The 20,404-nt window shown below is 42.1% G+C and overlaps 1 protein-coding gene across 1 annotated transcript; it reads left to right on the forward strand.

Moving 5' to 3' along the window:
• Positions 1 to 4,165: 4,165 nt before the first annotated feature.
• AKAP17A (A-kinase anchoring protein 17A) lies at positions 4,166 to 19,299 on the forward strand. The gene is made up of 4 exons (XM_074945575.1): positions 4,166 to 4,968; positions 12,751 to 12,899; positions 15,456 to 15,696; positions 17,383 to 19,299. The coding sequence occupies exons 1-4, from the start codon at positions 4,207 to 4,209 to the stop codon at positions 18,292 to 18,294; spliced, it is 2,064 nt and encodes a 687-aa protein (XP_074801676.1). The 5' UTR covers positions 4,166 to 4,206; the 3' UTR covers positions 18,295 to 19,299.
• Positions 19,300 to 20,404: the final 1,105 nt, after the last annotated feature.

The raw sequence follows: 20,404 nt of genomic DNA on the forward strand, positions 1-20,404 counted from the left end.
GACTATGTCTCTTGTGTGGGAGGGGGCTCTGGGCTGAGCCTGGAGCAGGAGCTCGGGGTGCTGGAGGAGGTGTGGGGTGCAGGCTCTGGGAGGGAGCTGGGGTGTAGGAGGGGGCTCATGGCTGGGGCAGGGGGTTGGGGTGCTGGAGAGGGTGTGGGCTCGGGGCTGGGCAGTGGGACGGAGGGGTTCGGAGTGTGGCAGGGGGCTCCGGGCTGAGCCTGGGGCACGGGGTTGGGGTGCAGGAGTGGGTGCAGGCTCTGGGAGGGAGTTTGGGTGCATTAGCAGGCTCAGGGCTGGGGCAGGGAGCTGGGGTGCAGGAGGGGTTTCAGGGTGCAGGCTCTGGCTAGGCAGTGGTTACCTTGGGCGGCTCCCGGTAAGCAATCGGCGTGTTTGGCTTCTAGGCTCAGGGGAGCCCAGGTGGTTTGGTATGCTGCGCTGCCTGCAGGCACTGCCCCTGCAGCTCTCATTGGCCACGGTTCCTAGCCAATGGGAGCTGTGGAGTTGGCACTCGGGGTTGGGGCAGTGTGCAGAGACCCCCGGCTGCCCCTGCACCTAGGAGCTAGAGGGCCATGCCGGCCACTTCCGGGAGCTGTGTGGACCCAGGGAAGGTAGGGAGCCGGCCTTAGTCCTGCTACGCTGCTGACTGAATTTTTAGGGGCCTAAAATCTCCCAGATTGGCTTCAATAGCCACCGGAGGACTGAGGCCCATTCTGGGAGATCCCTAGCCAGTCCAGGAAGGTTGGCAACCCTAGCAGCACCCCATGCTATGAGGGGCGAGGATCATGGTGCTTCTCCACTGCTGGAGGTTGAGAGTGGGAGCAGTACAGGAGACAGCACTGGCAATTCTTGCAATAATTCGTCTGATACGTAGAGGGGTTTGTCAAAGCCCCAGCACCCGGAGTCACGTTATCAGTGGTGGCACTCAGCATAAAGAGACTGAGCAATTGGCAAGGCCCCTCACAGCTCAAAGAGCCCTAGGGTTGCCAACTTTCTAATTGCACAAAACTGAACACCCTGCCTGCCCCTAACCTGCCCCTTCTCCGAGTCCCAACCCCCAATCACACCATTCCCCTTCCCTCTGTCGCTTGCTCTCCCAGACCTTCACTCACTTTCACCAGGCTGGGGCAGGGGATTGGAGCACGGGAGGGGGTGAGGACTCAGGCTAGGGGTGCAGGCTTTGGGCTGGGGCCACAAATGAGGGGTTCAGAGTGCGGGAGGGGGCTCAGGGCTGGGGTCAAGGGTTCGGAGTGCAACAGGGGGCTCAGTGCTGGGGTAGAGGGTTGGGGTACTGGAGCGGGTGCAGGCTCAGCGAGGGAGTTAGGGTTCAGGAGGGGGCTCAGTGCTGGAGCATGGGGTTGGGGTGGAGGAGGGGATATGGGGTGCAGGCTCTGGCCAGGTGGTGCTTATCTCGGGCAGCTCCCAGAAGTGGCCGGCATGTCTGGTTCCTAGGCTCAGGGGCAGCCAGGCAGCTCTGTACGTTGCCCACGACGCCCCCACAGCTCCCATTGGCCACGGTTCCCAGCCAATGGGAGCTGCGGAGCCGGCGGTTGGGACAGGGGCAGCATGCGGAGCCCCCTGGCTACCACTACGGGTAGCAGCCAGAGGCGGGACATGCCGCTGCTTCCCGGAGCCACAGGGAGCCTGCCAACCCTATGGGCCCCGACGTAATATTACTGCCCCAAATCCCCTCCACTGGATGGAGCCAGGCCTGGGTCACGCCGCTGCGCTAGTCCCACTGGGGGCCCAACGCCCCCCAGGGGGCGACTCCCGCCGGGCCGCAAAAGCCGGCGCTGCCATCGCCTCTCCGCCCGCCAGGGGGCGCGCGGCCGCATTCCGCGCCGGGCTCGCGCGGTTCTTTTTTTCCCCCTTCTTGGAACCATAGACGCGGAGGAGCGGCCCAGCCCGGCCACTTCCAGGACGCTCTGGAATCGCTCGCCCCCACCCCACCTCCTTCCTGCTGGTTGAGCCAACCAGGAAGCGGAAGTTCGGCCGCAGGGGTTTGTGGGACGCCGGGGAGCGGGGCGGCTGTTCTGTTTTCTTTTGCGTCCGATACCACCGCCGGCGGGGGCCGCGGTTTGGAGGCCAGAGACCGACGTGGCGGGTGAGTCAGTCCCGGGGGCGGCGGGGGCCGCGGCTCGTGACCCTCCCGCTCGGGGGCGGGCCGGGGAGCGCAGAGACCTGCCCGGGGTTAGATGTGACCTTTGACCCCCGTAAATATTCGCAACCCCCCCCCCCCGACTGTGGATCCGCCGCGCAGTCGGGGCGGGCGGGGCAGAGTCGGGCGAGCGCCCCCGCTCGGTGCCCGGCGCTCCGCGGCCAGGGGCTCCCCGGGGGGCGGGGGGAAGCGGCCGCCGCCGCTGACCGAGGCTGCGCGCGGGGCCGGCCTGCGCAGCCCGCGGGGGCGCGTTTCAGCTCGCTGCGCAGCGCGAGGTTATTTTAAAGCTGTGGACAGGTTGTGTCTGTCGGCTGAAACTGCCACCGCCGTGCAGAATTCTTGAGGGGCCGGGGGAGACTCCGACACCAAGCCCCTGCTGACCGGCTCGCTGTGGATTCAAAAAGTTAAAGCTTCTGTAATGGTTTAAAAAGACACATTTTCTACAGCAGGTGTCAAAATGTGCAAAGTAATTAGCTGTGAAACAAACTCTAATAAGGAGCCTGCCTTAGCCCCGCTGTGCTGCCGCCCAGACTTTTAACAACCCAGTCAGTGCTGCTGTCCGGAGCTGCCAGGGTCCCTTTTCGTTTGGATGATCCCATCGAAAACTGGACACTTGGCAACCCTACAGGGTCCTGATATAATATTTCCATTGGACCATGTGAACTGGAACCATAAACTCACTGAACATTAAATCCCACCAAATGAGGGTAGGTCCAGCCTCATCATCGTATCCACTCATTATACTCCACACCTGAACATAGCCATTATATGGACAACATACCCCATAGCTCAATGTCTGTACTTTGACCCGTTAAACTTTTACCCCCAATCGGGGAGATTGCAGATTATGTATTCCTTACGCCACCCGCTCCTAAACCGAATTTCGCACCCCTTGATAATCTGTACCTTATTCCCTGATAACCAGAAACTTCTATGCCTATACTCTGTACCGTTTATTTTTTACTTCAACATTATCTTAATAAAATTACTGCTCCAAATTCCCTTTATTTTACTTACCCTGGCCTGTGTCACATGTGTGCTAGTGCCACTGGGGACCCAACACCTGATAGGTTCTCAGTTAGCATTTTTCTTATTTTGCCTGTCTGTACATTTCTCTGATTATCGATGGAAATATTTTTTTATAGGTATGTGTGCGCAAGGTGAAATAGATGTTTGACATTTACTGATAAAATTCAACTTTTCCCCAGTCTGTTTATATGTTATGAATTATAATGGTTGTGTTTGTAAATCTCTGGCAGATCTGTGGGTGATTATATGTATGAGCTCTCTCTTTAAAATTATCTTATGCTGTAGCTAAAACTCATAAATGTGATTTTAGAAAGAATGTTCTGTTGCCTATTAATTACACCAACCCTTCTCCCCTCCCCCATTTGTGGCCCTAGTAAGCAAATGGGGATTTGTGTTGATGATTACCATCATGGAGAGGGGACCTCACTGTGTTAAAGTTGCACCTTGTGTAGTTTGTTCAGGTCTGAGCAAGAGTTATAAGACTAATTCTTCCCTATAAATGGACGTCTGTTTTTTTTCCTTTCAGAATAAACTCATCTAGTTGAGGATATGGAATTCTTCTTCAAGGCTGGACTGCTGCAGTATAACTGTTGCGAGTTGACACTCTAGTAATTCTGCTCATGTTAACACTGCTCATGTTAACACTAATAACTTCCACAGTGCTTCCTCTCGAAGCCTAGCTTTTTGTTGAGCCATTGAGTATCAAACCACACTTATTCATATCATCAGCTTTTCAGTTTCTCTGTGGACATAACTGTACTGCTTATGACTGTAGTATGTAAGTCTTGGAACGGAATTCATGTATTGTGATGGTTAGAAAACAGTTTATAATGGCAATGCTGTTAATTTTAAATTTCCTAATTAACTCTCATGCCAAGAATCAATGGTTTTACTTGGTAACGTTTAAGTCTCAGAACCGGTCAATTATTTATAGATAAGGACCACATTCCTCAGTTAGTGTCTCCTACAAGTTAACTGAGTAAATATTTTTCTTACTGGTTTTATACTTCTTTTTTTGTGCTATGGCGGCTGCTACAATAGTGCATGATGCATCAGAAGCAGTAGAGCTCTGTGCTTCCTATGGCTTATACCTTAAACCCATTACAAAAATGTCTATCAGCGTAGCACTTCCTCAGCTGAAGCAACCAGGAAAATCCATTTCCAATTGGGAAGTGATGGAAAGACTAAAGGGAATGGTGCAAACTCATCAGTTTTCCACACTACGGATTTCCAAAAGCACCATGGATTTCATCCGTTTTGAAGGAGAAGTTGAAAACAAGAGTTTGGTTAAGTCCTTTCTAGCATGCCTTGATGGCAAAACAATAAAACTTAGTGGTTTCTCTGACATTTTAAAAGTTCGTGCTGCAGAATATAAAGTTGACTTTCCTACTAGACATGACTGGGATTCCTTTTTCCGTGATGCGAAAGATATGAACGAAACTTTGCCAGGGGAGAGACCAGACACCATTCACCTAGAGGGGTTACCTTGCAAATGGTTTGCACTGAAGGACTCTGGCTCAGAAAAACCAAATGAAGAAGTCCTTATAAAAGTATTTAAGAAATTTGGGGAAATACGTAATGTGGACATACCCATGCTGGACCCATATAGAGAAGAAATGACTGGTAGAAACTTTCACACCTTCAGTTTTGGAGGCCATTTGAATTTTGAAGCTTACGTTCAATATCGTGAGTATGTAGGTTTCATCAAGGCCATGAATGCCCTGCGAGGGATGAAACTGATGTACAAAGGTGATGATGGCAAAGCAGTGGCTTGCAATGTAAAGGTGAGGAACTGCGGCGTTATTTTGTAATAGACCTTAAGGGGAAAAAATACTGTTGAATGTTCTTTCCATGTACTTTAAATTCTACAGCTGCATTTTATTCTGATATCAAGTCAGATTGTTGATGAAGTGACAGCATAAAAACAGTCTCTTGGAACATCCATAGTGGAATTTCAAAAGTAAGGTGTGATAGGGAGGTAGAATGTAATACACAAAATCCTGTACCAAATTAAAAAAAATCTTAACATTGGCATAGCTCTTGGGCTAGGAGTAAAACAATGACGGGAGTTAAATATGTGAACTAGGAACTATATGTTCCATTCTATGCATTCGATGAAGTGGGCTCTAGCCCACGATAGCTTATGCTCAAATAAATTTGTTAGACTCGAAGGTGCCACAAGTACTCCTATTCTCTTTGAACTAGGTCTGTGTTCTAAATGCCACATTTAATTTCTTAAACAACCAAACAAGTTGTGTTTGTAAATATTAACCCATCTCCCCTGGGTCTTATTTTAATATTCCAGCACCATGAGTAATTTCAAACAGCCATAATTTTATCTTTAAATCAACCGTTTAGAGGTGGATTTTCTCCTCTCTCCACTGCTCCACCAAAATGTGAAAAAAATACTTTGTCGTGAGGCTCCAGGACAGTCAAGATTAATTCTTGCACCAGAAATAGCTTTACTGTACAAATATATCACAACGTTAAAGTCTCTTTACTCATGGCCTATAGGGTTAGAAATGGGAACTTTCCAGCTTCCCGGAGGAATACACATTTAACTATCACTAGCCCTGGAAGACCTGGAGTTACTGGTCATGACTTCTTTGTGTGTAGAAAAGTAAACTAAACTAGATTTTTAAATGAGATTTTAAGAGGTTTTTAATGGTCCCTCTGAACCCTGTAATATTGGATTGACGTTGACTAAGATGTCTAGTATTACAGGCAGTGGTGTGTCAGAGAGAGAGTCCTAATAAAATATATAAACTCTCTAAAATAGTTTTCCTGTAACAGGAGGCATATACAGGAGACATAAGTGTGGTAGATGGGCTTTATTGGCACCCATTTAGGTTGTCATAGCCTTTAAGGCTGGAAGGGATCATCATGATCATCTAGTCTGACCTCGCACATTGCAGGCCACAGAACCTCGCTCACCCATCCTCTAATAGACCCATAACCTCTGTCTGAAGTACTGAAGTTCTCAAATCATTATTTAAAGAGTTCAAGTTACAGAGACTCCACCATTTACACTAGTTTAAATCTGCAAATGACCCATGCCCTGCGCGACAGAGGAAGGCAGAACCTGCCCTGGCAATCTTTGCCAATCTCATTTGAGGAAAAATACCTTTACAACCCCAAATATGGTGATCAGTTGGACCCTGAGCATGTGGTCAAGACCCATCAGCCAGACACCTGGGTAAGAATTCTCTATAGTAACTGAGAGCCATCCCCATCTAATGTCCCATTTCCGTCCTTTCAGGATATTTGCTACTAGCAGTTGCAGATGGTGCACATGCCATTGTAGGCAATCTCACCATACCATCTCCATAAACTTACGAGCTCAGTCTTGAGGCCAGTTAGGTATTTTGCCCTCACTGCTCCCCTTGGAAGGCTGTTCCAGAACTTCACTCCTCTGATAGTTAAATACCTTTGTCTAATTTCAAGCCTAAACTTGTCAGTGGCCAGTTTATATCTATTTGTTCTTGTGTCAATGTTGCCGCTTAACTTAAATTATTTCCCTACCTCTCTGGTATTTATCCCTCTGATATATTTATAGAAAGCAATCATATGTCCCTTCAGTCTTCCTTTGGTTAGGCTAAACAAGCCAAGCTCTTTGAGTCTCCTCTCGTAAAGTAGGTTTCCATTCCTCTGATCATCCTAGTAGCCCTTCTCTGTACCTGCTACAGTATCTTTCTTAGGGCAGGTCTACACTATGGGGCTAAGTTGACCTAAGTTATGCAACGTACCTTAGGTTGACTTATTGCGGTATCTACACCGCACTGGGTCAATGGGAAAAACTCTCCCGTCGACTTACCTTATGCTTCTCATTCCAGTGGAGTACCAGAGTTGACGGGAGAGCACTCGGTGGTCAATTTATTTGGTCTTCAGTAGGCCCGCTAAATCGACCCCTGGTGGATCGATTGCTGCATGTCGATCCCTGTGTAAGTGGAGACAAGCCCTTAGACATGGGAGACCAGAGTTGCACACAGTATTCTGGATGAGGTCTAACTAATACTTTGTATAATGATACTAATACTTCTCTAGCTCTACTGGAAATACCTTGCCTGATGCATCCTCTTGCATTAGCCTTTTTCGCTGCTGCATCACATCGGCAGCTCATAGTCTTCCTGTGATCAATCAAAACACCCAGGCCTTTTTCCTCCTCTCTCACTTCCAACGGGCAGGTCATCCATTCATAAATGGATTTGGAGAAAGGGGTATGATCTGGAGAAAGGGGTAAACAGTGTGGTGGCAAAGTTTGCAGATGATACTAAACTGCTCAAGATAGTTAAGACCAAAGCAGACTGTGAAGAACTTCAAAAAGATCTTACAAAACTAAGTGATTGGGCAACAAAATGGCAAGTGAAATTTAATGTGGATCAAGGTAAAGTAATGCACATTGGAAAAAATAATCCCAATTATACATACAATATGATGGGAGCTAATTTAGCTACAACTAATCAGGAGAAAAGTCCTTGGAGTCATCATGGATAGTTCTCTGAAGACGTCCACGCAATGTGCAGCTGCAGTCAAAAAAGCAAACGGGATGTTAGGAGTCATTAAAAAAGGGATAGAGAATAAGATGGAGAATATCTTATTTCCCTTGTATAAATCCATGGTATGCCCACATCTTGAATACTGCGTACAGATGTGGTCCCCTCATCTCAAAAAAGATATACTGGCATTAGAAAAGGTTCAGAGAAGGACAACTAAAATGATTAGGGGTTTGGAATGGGTCCCATATGAGGAGAGATTAAAGAGGCTAGGACTTTTCAGTTTGGAAAAGAGGAGACTAAGGGGGGATATGATAGAGTTATATAAGATTATGAGTGGTGTGGAGAAAGCGAATAAGGAAAAGTTATTTACTTGTTCCCATAATATAAGAACTAGGGGCCATCAAATGAAATCAATGGGCAGCAGGTTTAAAACAAATCAAAGGAAGTTCTTCTTCACTCAGTGCACAGTCAACCTGTGGAACTCCTTGCCTGAGGAGGTTGTGAAGGCTAGGACTATAACAGGGTTTAAAAGAGACCTGGACAAATTCATGGAGGTTAAGTCCATTAATGGCTATTAGCCAGGATGGGTAAGGAATGGTGTCCCTAGCCTCTGTTTGTCAGAAGGTGGAGATGGATGGCAGGAGAGAGATCACTTGATCATTACCTGTTAGGTTCGCTCCCTCTGGGGCACCTGGCATTGGCCACTGTCGGTAGACAGGATAATGGGCTGGATGGACCTTTGGTCTGACCCAGTATGGCCATTCTTATGTTCTTAGGTAAGTCCCCAGGTTACAGTAAAAATTCTTGTTAGTCCCTAAGTGCATGATCTTGCACTTTGCACTGTTAAATTGATCCCATTTCTATTACTCCAGTTTTCAAGGTCCAGTTTACCTTTTGTAAAATCATGTTGTATTTTATCCCAATTAAAGTTTACCTCTAGGTCCTTAACTACTTTCTCTTTCAAAATGTGTTCCAACACCTTGCATTTAATTGAGATCAAACTACCTGGCTTGTAATTTCCTGCATCACTTTTTTTGCCTTTCTTAAAAATAGGTACTATATTACAATTCTCCAGGCATAGAATATGAACCCTGAGTGTATGGGTTTGTTAAAAATCCCTTTTATTGGGCTTCCAATTTCATGTGACAGTTCCTTCAATATTCTTGGATGGAGATTATCCAGGCCCCTCCATTTGGTCCCATTAGGCTATTTGATCTTGGCTTCATTAATTTCTACTTCCATATCCTCATTTCCATTAGCCACCCCACCACTACCCCTAAACTCTTCATTACAATTATTTAAAAACTGAGATAAAGTATTCATTTAGGTGTTGGGCCATGCCTATATTATCTTTAACCCCCCCACATGGTCAGTGCTTAGTGGTCCCAATTCTTTTTTCCTTGATTTCTTATTTTTATGACTATAGAACCTTTTGCTACCAGTTTTAATTTCATTTGCAGTGTCCAACTCTGCTTGGATTTTGGTCTTTCTCACTTTTCCCCCTATACTTTCTGACCTCCAATACTTAGCTTTCCTTCCTGATCCAGCCCATCTTCTATTCCTTGTAGGCGTCCTGCCTTTTCGTAATAACCTGTTTGAGATGCTTGTTCATCCTGTTTGGTCTGCCACCGTTCACTACAATTTTTTTCCCCCTTGCTTGTGATGCAGGCTTCAGATAACTTCTGCAACTTTTCCAAGCCTCCTGCACATTCAGATCCTTGAGTTTTCAGCCTAGTCCACTTCCTTTAATTTTTTAAAGTTTGCCCTTTTGCAATGAAGGACCCTAGTTGCAGACCTATTTTTGTTTATCCTTCCATTTAGTTTAAACTGAATTAGCTCATGCTCACTCAAACCAAGGTTGTCCCCTACAACCAGTTCTTCTCACTATTCACCATTAGCAAATTTAAAATGGAATTACCTCTTGTTGGTTTGGTGACTATTTGGTGAAGAAATCTGTCAGCTATCACATCCAGGAAAATGTGGGCCCTGCCATTATTAGTAGCATTTGTCCTCCAATATGTATCTGGGAAATTAGTCTCCCATAATCACACAATTCCCGGTAGTACTTATTTCATTAAAAATATTAAGGAGGTCTCTATTCATATCCAGATCAGATCCTGGGGGTGTGTCGCATACCCCAAGTGCTATCCCTGGGGACCATCTGGTCACTTTTTTTCCCCAAGTGGTTTGGCTCAAATGGACTCTTGTTTTATCCATTCCGTCACTTCTGATTTCTTTACAGTTTACCTCCTAAGTAATATACAATGCTACTTCACCACCTTGATCTTTATTTCTGTCTTTCCTGAACAGCACATTCCCTTCAATCGCTGTACTCCAGTCATGACTACAATTCTACCATGTTTCTGTTGTCCCTATAATATCTGATTTCACTTCCTGCACCATTAGTTCTAGTACCTCCATTTTGTTACCCAGGCTCATTGCATTGGTGTACAAACATCTTAGTTGTTTCTGCTTGTCTGTGCCCAGATTCCTCACCCAGTCGGGTACAGTCATTCTACTGTCAGCAGATAGGCGATTCTATTGTCATTGTCATTATCTTTTCTCTTGATGTCCATTCTCCTACTCTTTCTCCACTGCTGTATCCTCTTTCTTGATTTTCCTCCTGCTCAATATTAGTATTAGGCATGGATATTACATGAGCATCTCCCAACCGTATCCCCAGATTCCTAGTTTAAATCTTTTAATCAGTTGTGCCAGCCTCCATCCCAGAAATCTATTTCCCTGCCTATTCAAGTAGAGGGCATTCCATGAGAACAGTCCTCTGTCCAGGAATGACTCCCAGTGGTTCAGCGTTCCAGAGCCCTCCTTGTAGCACAGCCTGAGCCATCTGTTGATCATCGTAATCTTGTCTCGCCTTCGTTCTCCTCTTCTAGGGACAGGCAGAATCCTACTGAAGATCACCTCAGCCTCCGTTTCCTTAAGTGTCTTCTCCATAGTTTCCTTTGATGCATTCCCCTGAGAATCTAGCATTATAATTTGTTCCCATGTGAATGACAATGAGTGGATTCTTTCCTGCTTCCATTAGGATCCTTTTTGCCTAAGGTCCACATCCCGTATCTTAGCACCCAACAGATATGTCCTGGTGTCAACTCTCCGCATATGGTGCCTCTTTCTGGTTGCCGTGCGGATTAGCTCTTTCCAGGTCTGAGGCCCCCTTCTGCTGCTCACTGCATGCCCTGCTGCTGCTCTCCTGCTCTCTCTCACTCTGTGCAACCCAGGATGCTCCCTCTTTGTGACTTGGGCCTCTGGCCAGATCACTATGCATGTTTCCCCCTTCTGGAGTATCAATTTCCTTACCAGCAGTTTTAGGCAGTCTTCTCATTCACTGCCCCTATGGTGCCACGTCCCCTGTGGCTGGTAGGGGAACCTCGGTCCACCCTCTCCTCTGGGTTCCAGCTGAGGGATCCTCTAATCAGTAGCAAAGTCTTCATCATCCTGAACCTTTTTGCTTTTTCCCTGAACCTTTCCTAATCATGGCTCCCTCATCTCTGGATTTGCTAGCACAATCTCCCTTCTTACATTGAGTAACTGCAAACTAATTTCTGTTGTCCCGAACACACCTCTCTTGTCCCAGGGAGTGACTGCAGACTATTTACCTGCAGTCCTTTTCCGCTATCAACTCCTTGGCATTATATATGCCCTGCCTGTTCCTGCACAAGTGAGCTTCCACTAATTAAGGCTTTCCGCTCAGCGTTAATTCCCCCATCTTGCAGCCTGATAGGTTAATTGTCCCCTTTGGCTTACGTTAACCTATTCAGCGTGAGTGCGGGGAGCATACCCCATCACAGGACAGAGCACCTTTCTCTTCTGCAGATCAGCTCTGATCATCTAATTGCTTTGTGTCTGCGTGGCCTGTACATCTCAGATTTACCCATAAAACTCTTTAAGACCACACTGCCAGTGTATTTGTGTGTGTGTATATATTTACGAATACAAGTCACATGCTGAACTTAAACTATATATTTGTTCAGCACATTCCTAGGAAAACTAAAGAAAATTAAACTTTTAAAATACAGTTCCTTTTTAAAGAGGGGTAACAACATACAACATTAAAATAAAATAAAAAATGAGCAAACATCTGTAGAATGAAAATAAATTCAATTTATACAACTGAGCAGACATCTGAATTGTATTTGAAGTGCAGATATAAGCAAAATTTATGAAAAATTTGTTGCATTGTGTGATCTCAACCCATTTTTAAACTGTACTTGAAAATTTAATAAAAATATATTTCCATGATACCTGAAAATCTGGCATATTTATCTTACTGCTTCTGTCACGATAAAAAGCTTGTTTTTGCAGCCACTGCTCATCAATTAGAATAACAAGGCTATTATAACAAATTTGATAGGCCATACTATCAGATAACAGATGTGTCATGGGTGTATGATGTCTACAGAGACAAGGGCCAAATTTTTAAGTATTAATTTGATGGCTATATAATGAGGCATAATATTCTCCTACTTTGCAGTTATAGGGGATTGATGTTCAGAAGACTGTTTAAAATCAAAATTTATTATTTTAGGTTAAGCTCACTAGGATTCACTTTTTCAAATCACAAATACCAGTACTACTTTTGAATAGAAAAACATGAATAAATTCAATTTCATACAGAATCTAAATTCCTGGAGCACAAGAAAATAGTATTTAGTTTTCTTTTTTTAATTTGGCTTAGTAAGATTTGCTTTGACATGTTTTAAGTAGGGAGCCATGCACTTACGATTTGATAATTGAGTAAAATGTGGGCTTTGTTATGAAAAGCAAGTCAGAAAGTATCCCGTAAGGTTCCTGGAAAAAGTTTGAATGTGTTGGAGCTACACATTAAATTGTTTGTATACTTCTTACTGGATAAATCCCCAGACTCATGAGTAAAATATTTTTACTTTTTCTCACATGACAAGACTTGCAAGAACAAGCATAAAAAAATCCCAAAGTCCCCAAACGTTAGTTTTCAGGATGAAGTGAAAGCAAAGCTGACACTTAAATGTACTAGATTAGAATTGTTTTTTACCTCTTAAACTCATTGTTTCTTAATTGTGCTCTGTAAAGGTTTCCTTTGACTCAACAAAACACCTGAGTGATGCATCAATTAAGAAACGGCAGCTTGAACGGCAAAAGCTTCAAGAGCTTGAACAACAAAGAGAGGAACAAAAACGCAGAGAGAAAGAAGCTGAAGAGAAAAAAAAGGAGGAGGAAAGGTAAATCTAACTTATATCTACATTTTTTAATTTAATGATAAAATACAATAAAACTGCATTTCCTTCCCCTTATCTCCCTCGCATTAGGAATGAATGAATGAGCAATTGGACTAAATTTCAGTCTCTTGCAGGGCTAAAACTTTGGGTCCCCACATTTCTTCATTCCATTCAAAATTAGGAATGTTTAATTTGATCATATTATAACTTCACTTTTATATACAGTTAGAACTTCAGATTTACAAACACCAGAGTTACAAACTGACAAATCAACTACGCATCTCAGAAGTACACAATGAGGCAGCAACAGAGACCCTCCCCCCGCCCAAAGAAGGCAAATACAGTACAACGTTAAATGTAAACTACTACAAAAGTAAAGGGAAAGCAGCATTTTTCTTGTGCATAATAAAGTTTCAAAGCTGTATTAAGTCAATGTTCAGTTGTAAACTTTTGAAAGAACCACCATAACGGTTTGTTCAGTGTTACGAACAACCTCTGTTTTTCACTCTGTTTGTTACTCTGAAGTTTTACTGTACTTTTTGTTTCTCATGCTGCACTAGCAATCATATTTCTAACCCAGAAAAAGTTAATTTATGGGCAAGATCTTTCCACATACAGAAAAAAAATCCAATCTTATGTTAAAACTGACATATGCAATCAGTTACAAAGTGTTTTGACTAGTTCAGTGAAGATATTAAATGGTCTTTAAGTCTGGTATTGACTCAAAATATATTGTTAGCTTTAACTATTCAGTCTTCTAAATCAGAGTCCCATTTTTTTCCCTGGAGACTCTTCACAGAATTCTCCAAACATAATATTAAAATCTCTTTATCTTGCAACTCTCTACTATTAAACATGTTTTGATCACTTACATTAGTGGTGCGAGCAAATCAGATTCCAAATTCTTAATCCTCTTCTAATTTCGAAATACCTTAGTAATAAAAGGCAGAGTTTTTCAGTTGTTTCAAGAGTTAGTTATGTTTTGCAAATCTTTTGTTTTAAGACCAGATTTCATATAAACTATCTTCAACTGGTAGAAACTGTTGCAGATCCTTACTCTACTTGCAGATTTTAATTTTTGATCCGTGCAATGCAATCTGGAGCTGAGATGACCATCACTGAAGTTGAAAGTTTGGTAAATTTAGTATACCTATAATTTCTTATAATTCTGCATAACGTTATTGTTTCTGGACTATTTTAAAACGTGTTTAAACTAAAATGGATGATTTTGGTAAATATATATACCAATGCTGGTAACAGACTAAAAGCTTTTACTGTTAAAGATAGTGGGTAAACATCTTCACCTTTGAAAATCCTCATTCACATCAAAAGTACTATATGGGCAATTAACAATGGTAAGGTAACGTGTTATGTTTGATTTTCAGTTGTGGTGGGTTTTACATTCCTAGAAGCAGTCATTCCTCTAAGCTCCAGTTGTTGTGTTGCCATTGTTCCTAGAAGACAGCTGACCAGAATGACAACTATGTATTAGTTCTGAGGAAGGAGGGTTCAGGCAGTGAGAGAGCCAAAATAAAGTGAGCTAGTTTGATATTTTGATGGAAAGGTACTTCCTAGAACTGGATAATTGAACTATTTAAACTACAGTGATTTGGTTTAGCTTGGATCATGAAGTTTTTAAAATCTGTTTTCTAGATAGAAATTGGAAGACCATGTGCTAATTGTACAAGTAAATCATTTTATTGAAATGGCTGTGCTTTTAACAAAGCTTGTTGCTTTTTAATGTAGATAGGTTTTTTTCAGGGATGGGATATAAGTTTTAGAATGTATTACTAGGAAAAAAGTATGTGTATACATACAAATATCTCAGGGATGCCAGGTATATATGGAACATAAATCTGACGGTACCAAATCATTTCAGCGATTGTATGTTAAGGAAGCTGGAGCCCATGCATCAGTGATCTTTTTTTGTCATTTAGATGATAGATAACTCTCAAAGAGCACTGTTCTTCACCCTTTAATAAAGCAAAACTATTGACTTGAACAGAAATTTTGCCTGAGTAAGGAAGCTAAGTTGTCTAGATCCATTTACTTTTGTGTGGTTAAAGTACAGTTCTTCAGTGGAAGCTGCTACCTGTTTCTGAAAATCATGCCACTGTTTAGGCACGTATTCTCTTGAAAATCTTGGCCTTTGCAACTATCTGCACATTTTAAAATTGATATCTGCTCAAAGTTTTTCTTCTGGAGGATGGATTGCCCAGCCAACTGACTCAAAATGACTGTATTTCTAATTTGATCAGTAAAATGCTGTCTGATCTTACTTGTGTTGGTTCCTAAAACATCTGATATTTAGATTTTTGCTTATGCCTAGAACTGTCTATCTGATGTCAGTTTGGTTTTGTGTGGGAAGGGAAATGTTTAAAGATGTTCACTGAATGCATACGTGATGTTTCCTACTTCTGTCTAGCTGTCAGCAATCAATAAGACCTGTCTTTCTTGAAAAAAAATAACAAAATCCTTTATTTTTAACTTAAATTGTAATACAAGTCAAAATCCAAAATTGTTCTTGTCATAGCTAATGTACAAATTAATCACTCCTAGGAAACAGAAGGAACTTGAGGAACTTGAAAGAGAGAGAAAAAGAGAAGAGAAGTTACGCAAAAGAGAACAGAAACAGAAAGATCGTGAAGTTCGTAGAAACAAAAAGAAACTTGAAAAAATGCAAGCAGAAGAGCAGAAAAAACTGCAAGAGAAAATAAGACTAGAAGAGAGGAAGCTCCTGTTAGCGCAAAGAAATCTTCAGTCCATTAGACTAATTGCAGAACTGCTTAGCAGAGCAAAGGTAACTTTGAAAAGCTGTCTTTTCCATATTATTTCAAGAGCTAACAAAAATGAAAACTGGGAGAGTAAAATTTTAAGTGACTTATGTGTTCATAAGCCAAACCATTTAGCTATTACATGTGCGAGCAGTCACCCCTCTGAATATTATGGATTGTGAACTCACAAGAGCCTGTCTTGAAGCCATAGGATGTTTGCCTATGCATCTGTTCCCTAGGAAGGCAGGGATGGAGTAAAAAGAGAGCCTGAAATTATTGACCTGAATAACATTGTGCATCAGGTGAGAAAAGAGGCCTGCTCACTACTTTGAGATCCAAAAAAAGAAATGTGTGGAAACCATGGCATAAAGAACTGAGCAGGGGACTAAGACAGAGGATTCCAAGTTTTAATTTTGGCTTTGCCACTACATCACTTGTGGCCTTGAGCAGTTCACTTAACTGCTCTCTTTCCCATTTATTAAGTGGGGATTATTGTGGTTTCTTTTGCTAATGTTTGAAAAGTACTTTTGAAAAAGCAGGTGTAACAATATTACAAAAATACAAATATCTGTTATCCACTGACAGTGATGGTGACTTGTCAAATCATGTCTGAGTCTGCAGTCGTCAACATTGTTTCCATATGTTCCCTAAACAGGACACAATATTGTTTTATTTCTTGAAAAAGTTGTAATCGCAGATATTTTGGAGTAATGGCTAATGTTTAGTAACTGTTTTAAGTAAGCAGAAATGCACAGCTTTGTCTCTTGCTGCCATCGTACATCAGGGGTGTTTTAATCTGTATATTAGCATAAATGTAGCGTTAACATTTTAACGCAGCATTCCTTTCCATCCATCACATCATCATATGTACATCACATAGTAATTCCTGAGCTCTTGATCCCCATTGAGAGAGAGTCTCACTCCAAGTAAAATAGTGCTTAGAGAATTTTTATAAGATTTTCCTCTTTTTAAAAAAATCTAGATTCTTATAGTATGTTCATCACTGTGGTTCATCAAAGTTGTTTAGATACTACTGTGTTGTGCACTGAAGCAATACCTGAGGATATCAGTTATTGCACCATTTTCTGTGGATAGCTGTCTTTCTCTTCACGCCTAGGGTAAAACTTGCAAAGGACTGAACTAAGCCTCTTTTGTTTAGGGTCAAAGTAAGGTAAATCTAATATTTAAATCACACAGTATTGCTGATTGTATTAAACATTTACATACTTAACAGAATAAAAACTTCAATTTTTGTAACTTACCTGAAGCATCTAAACCCATTCAATCCTTGAGTTTTGTGACTGCCAACAAAAACACTAATCCCAGTGCTGGTTACTGTAACATTGACACCTGTCCACTGGGAACTGGACTGAGCTCAACTCATTTGATATAGATTCCTGAATAGTTGTTGGATAGTAATGATTTTTGCTCATATTGGGTTCTGACGAGTAACTTGGAGGCGAAAAGTACCAAGTCACATTACCAGTTACTTAAACTGAGCTGGCTGCTTTTTCATTTCAGCTTTATTTGTTGAACAATATCCTTAGTGCACAGAGTTATGTAAAATTTTTTGAAATGGTCCCTTGTTTTACAGGATTCCCTTGTATATGAAAAATTCTGATTTCTTTAACAGAGAGATTTTTGGGAGACATAAGCAAATCTATAAACTTTCTTTCTCATTCTTTTTCTCCCTCCCCCTGAATGTCTTTCAGGCAGTAAAGCTTCTGGAGCAGGAACATAATGAAGAAAGAGTCCGTCTTCAGGAGTTGGAAGAGAGACGAAGGCTGCAAGAGGCTGAACTCAGACGTGTAGAGGAGGAAAAAGAGAGAGCACTTGGACTGCAAAGAAAAGAGAAAGAGCTAAGGGAGAAGCTATTAAGCAATCTCCTGAGCAAGAAAACAGATGACACACATCAGAGTAAGGAAACTAAAGCATCTCAGTCTGGCCTGTTGAAAACTGTTGTGGGTGGTCCACAGATTGTGTCATCCAGCTGTATAACATCTACCTCGGTACAGTCCATTATGGGTAAACCAAATCAGGCCTATCAGAGGGAAGTAATATCCAATGAAAGTGTGAACCCTCAATCCAAGTATTTAAATGGAAACCTTCACAAGGAAGCTAATGTTAAGGAAAGCAACAAACTTAATTTCAATAGCACCGAAAGCTCTTCTGATAAAAGGAGTTCAGGTGTGCTTTCTTGTATTCCTGCCAATAACCTGCAACACAAGAGTACACCAAGCTATGACCAGAATGCATGCAGGAAGGACTTATCCTCTGAGCAAGGCAAGTGTAACAAAGAGCCAAGTAAGGGGAGGAGCCATTCATGTAGTGACACAAGTGTTGATAATAGCAAAGATAAAAAGGAAAGGAGCAAACACAGAAGAGACTTGAGTAGTCAAGATGAAAAGTATAGGAAAGAAAGAAGACTCCATAAATACCCTAGCAAAAGTCGCAGCCCTCACCAAAGAAGCTTGAGCCCAGATCGCACCCAGCATAAGAGGGCCTCTAGTAGTGAGAGTAGACAAGATAAAAAAGAGAGAAGTCATGGTCACAAAAGCTTGGCCAAGAAACGAAAGCACCGAAAGAGATCATTGAATAAGCAGAGAAGTCCTTGGAGTAGGTAATAAAGGAAGTCACCTTCAAAAAAGGCCATTACAGGACAGATCAGGGCCAGAAAGTTCTGAAGTAGGTCTCAACTGTGTGACTACTGCGGGGAAAAGATGATGTTGCTGTTTGGTGACTTATCTAACTTGAATCTAGTTCATGGAACCAAGATACAGATAACTAGATTTTGATGTTTCTTCATAATCTGTTTTGTCTCCTTTTTTTTACGTTACGACAGTGCTGTAGATATAACCGTATGTGCTTGAGTTTCTACAGTGCTGATAACCAACCTAATTTGGTTTTCATTAGTTTCCATTTTCTGAATCTTTTGATTAGATCACTTAGTTTCTAATGTCTGCAATCACAACATCCTCTGAATTAGGAGAGATATAGGTGTCAGTTATCAGGATTCCAGTCTTGGCAAGTTATTGTGTACAAAATATTTGACTACAAACCGTTCCTTATGCACTCAATGAAAAAACATGTAGCAAAGCAGAATTTTGGCTAATTGAGCCAGGGGGCAGTATTTTTGTATGAAATTTGAAAGTGACCATAATATTGACAGAATATCTTTTAAACTGTGCTGCAATGCCTCCATTGTTCTTTGAGGTGTATTTACTTTGTGGAAACTCACAAGGCCCAAATGATCACTTATATATTTCAGCATTCTTTTCTATTTCAGAATAGTTGCACTATTATGCTTTTAGAACACCAGGAAATATTCAAAAATGGCCAGAAAGCTGCTCTATGTCATGTCTTTAAAATGTTTTGGCTGTTTCTAATTATTTAAAATAGTACGGAAACAGTTAAATTTATGTTTCAAGTACATAAAGATGTGTTGTTTTTTGAAAAGGGGCCTTCTTGCTAAATTATTTTTTACTTGCAATGTTCAGATTCAAGGATGCAATTTATCTAGTTAAATAATTTTTATAACATTTTGCTTCTAAAACTGAAGCTCAGGAATCTTAAAACATCTTGTAACGTGAAGGTGAAAGAACAGTTTAGTCTTCATTTTTATGGAAAACTTGAAAAATCTATTTCCAGTAAACCCAAATTGCTGTTTTCATATGTCAGTACATTAAAATTTGCAAAAGTACTATATTAAAACTTGCTTTGTTGTGAGATTTTGTTTTGAAAAAATTATTTGAAGGTGTAGTTCAGTAATGAAATTGACACATCTTTTGAGATATCCCTGTAATTCTCAACTATATTGAATGAGATCACTAACTTTGTAGTGTTCATTTTGGGTCAGAACATATGATATATGGCTACTTCCTGGAGTCAGTACAAACAATAAGGACACTGGTGTGCAGCCCAGTTACTTCCCCCAACGGGTTGGGTTTCTACCAGCCTGCTGTTGCTGAGCTCTGTGTAAGGGGGTTAGATTTTCTAATTAGCCTGTGTCTGCTGAAAACTTTTCACCTTCCCCTAAGTTCAAGCTGCTGAAAAAGAAGGAGCCATTCTCCCAACCCTCTGCATTTTCATTGCCATGTGGCTACTGTACCCCACCCCTAGGCTTTTTGAGCCTTCCTTCCTGCTGAATAGCTCCTGTACCTTTGTCATCTGTTTTTAGAGCTGGGCAAATAATTGGTTTTATTTTTCATTCTCTGGGAGTTCCGAAAAATAAAATAAAAAAAAAATAGTTCAGGCTCAATGGAAACAGATTTTTTTCTTTTTAATTTTGGCTGGATTGAAAACATGTCACGTAGGTTGAATGAAACATTTTGTTTTGGGACATTTAAAAAAAAATTTTTTTTTTTTAAAGCAAAAAAAATAATGGTGGCTTAGATTCAAAAGCAGTGGTAGCAGTGGTTCCTGCCTTATAACCTAGAGCCTAGTGGATAGGGCACTCACCAAGGATGTGGGGGAGAGACCCAGGTTGGAATCCCTGCTCCGGAGCAGGGACTTGAACCCAAGTTTCCCTCTCCCAGGTGAGCACCTTGACCTTCGGGCTACTGGCTATTCTGGGGTGAGTCTCTCGATCTCTCCCGTTGAAGCAGTTCCACTTTGCATAAAATACTTCAATAGTGATAGGAGCAGAGAGAGAGTATGTGTGATTCTATAGTATGGTGGTTAGGTCACTCATGGGGGTGGGGGGAACACCTGGGTTCCAGTTCCTGTGCCAAAGAA

The sequence above is a fragment of the Natator depressus genome, chromosome 1 (genome assembly GCF_965152275.1).
Source record: "Natator depressus isolate rNatDep1 chromosome 1, rNatDep2.hap1, whole genome shotgun sequence".
NCBI lineage: Eukaryota > Metazoa > Chordata > Testudines > Cheloniidae > Natator > Natator depressus.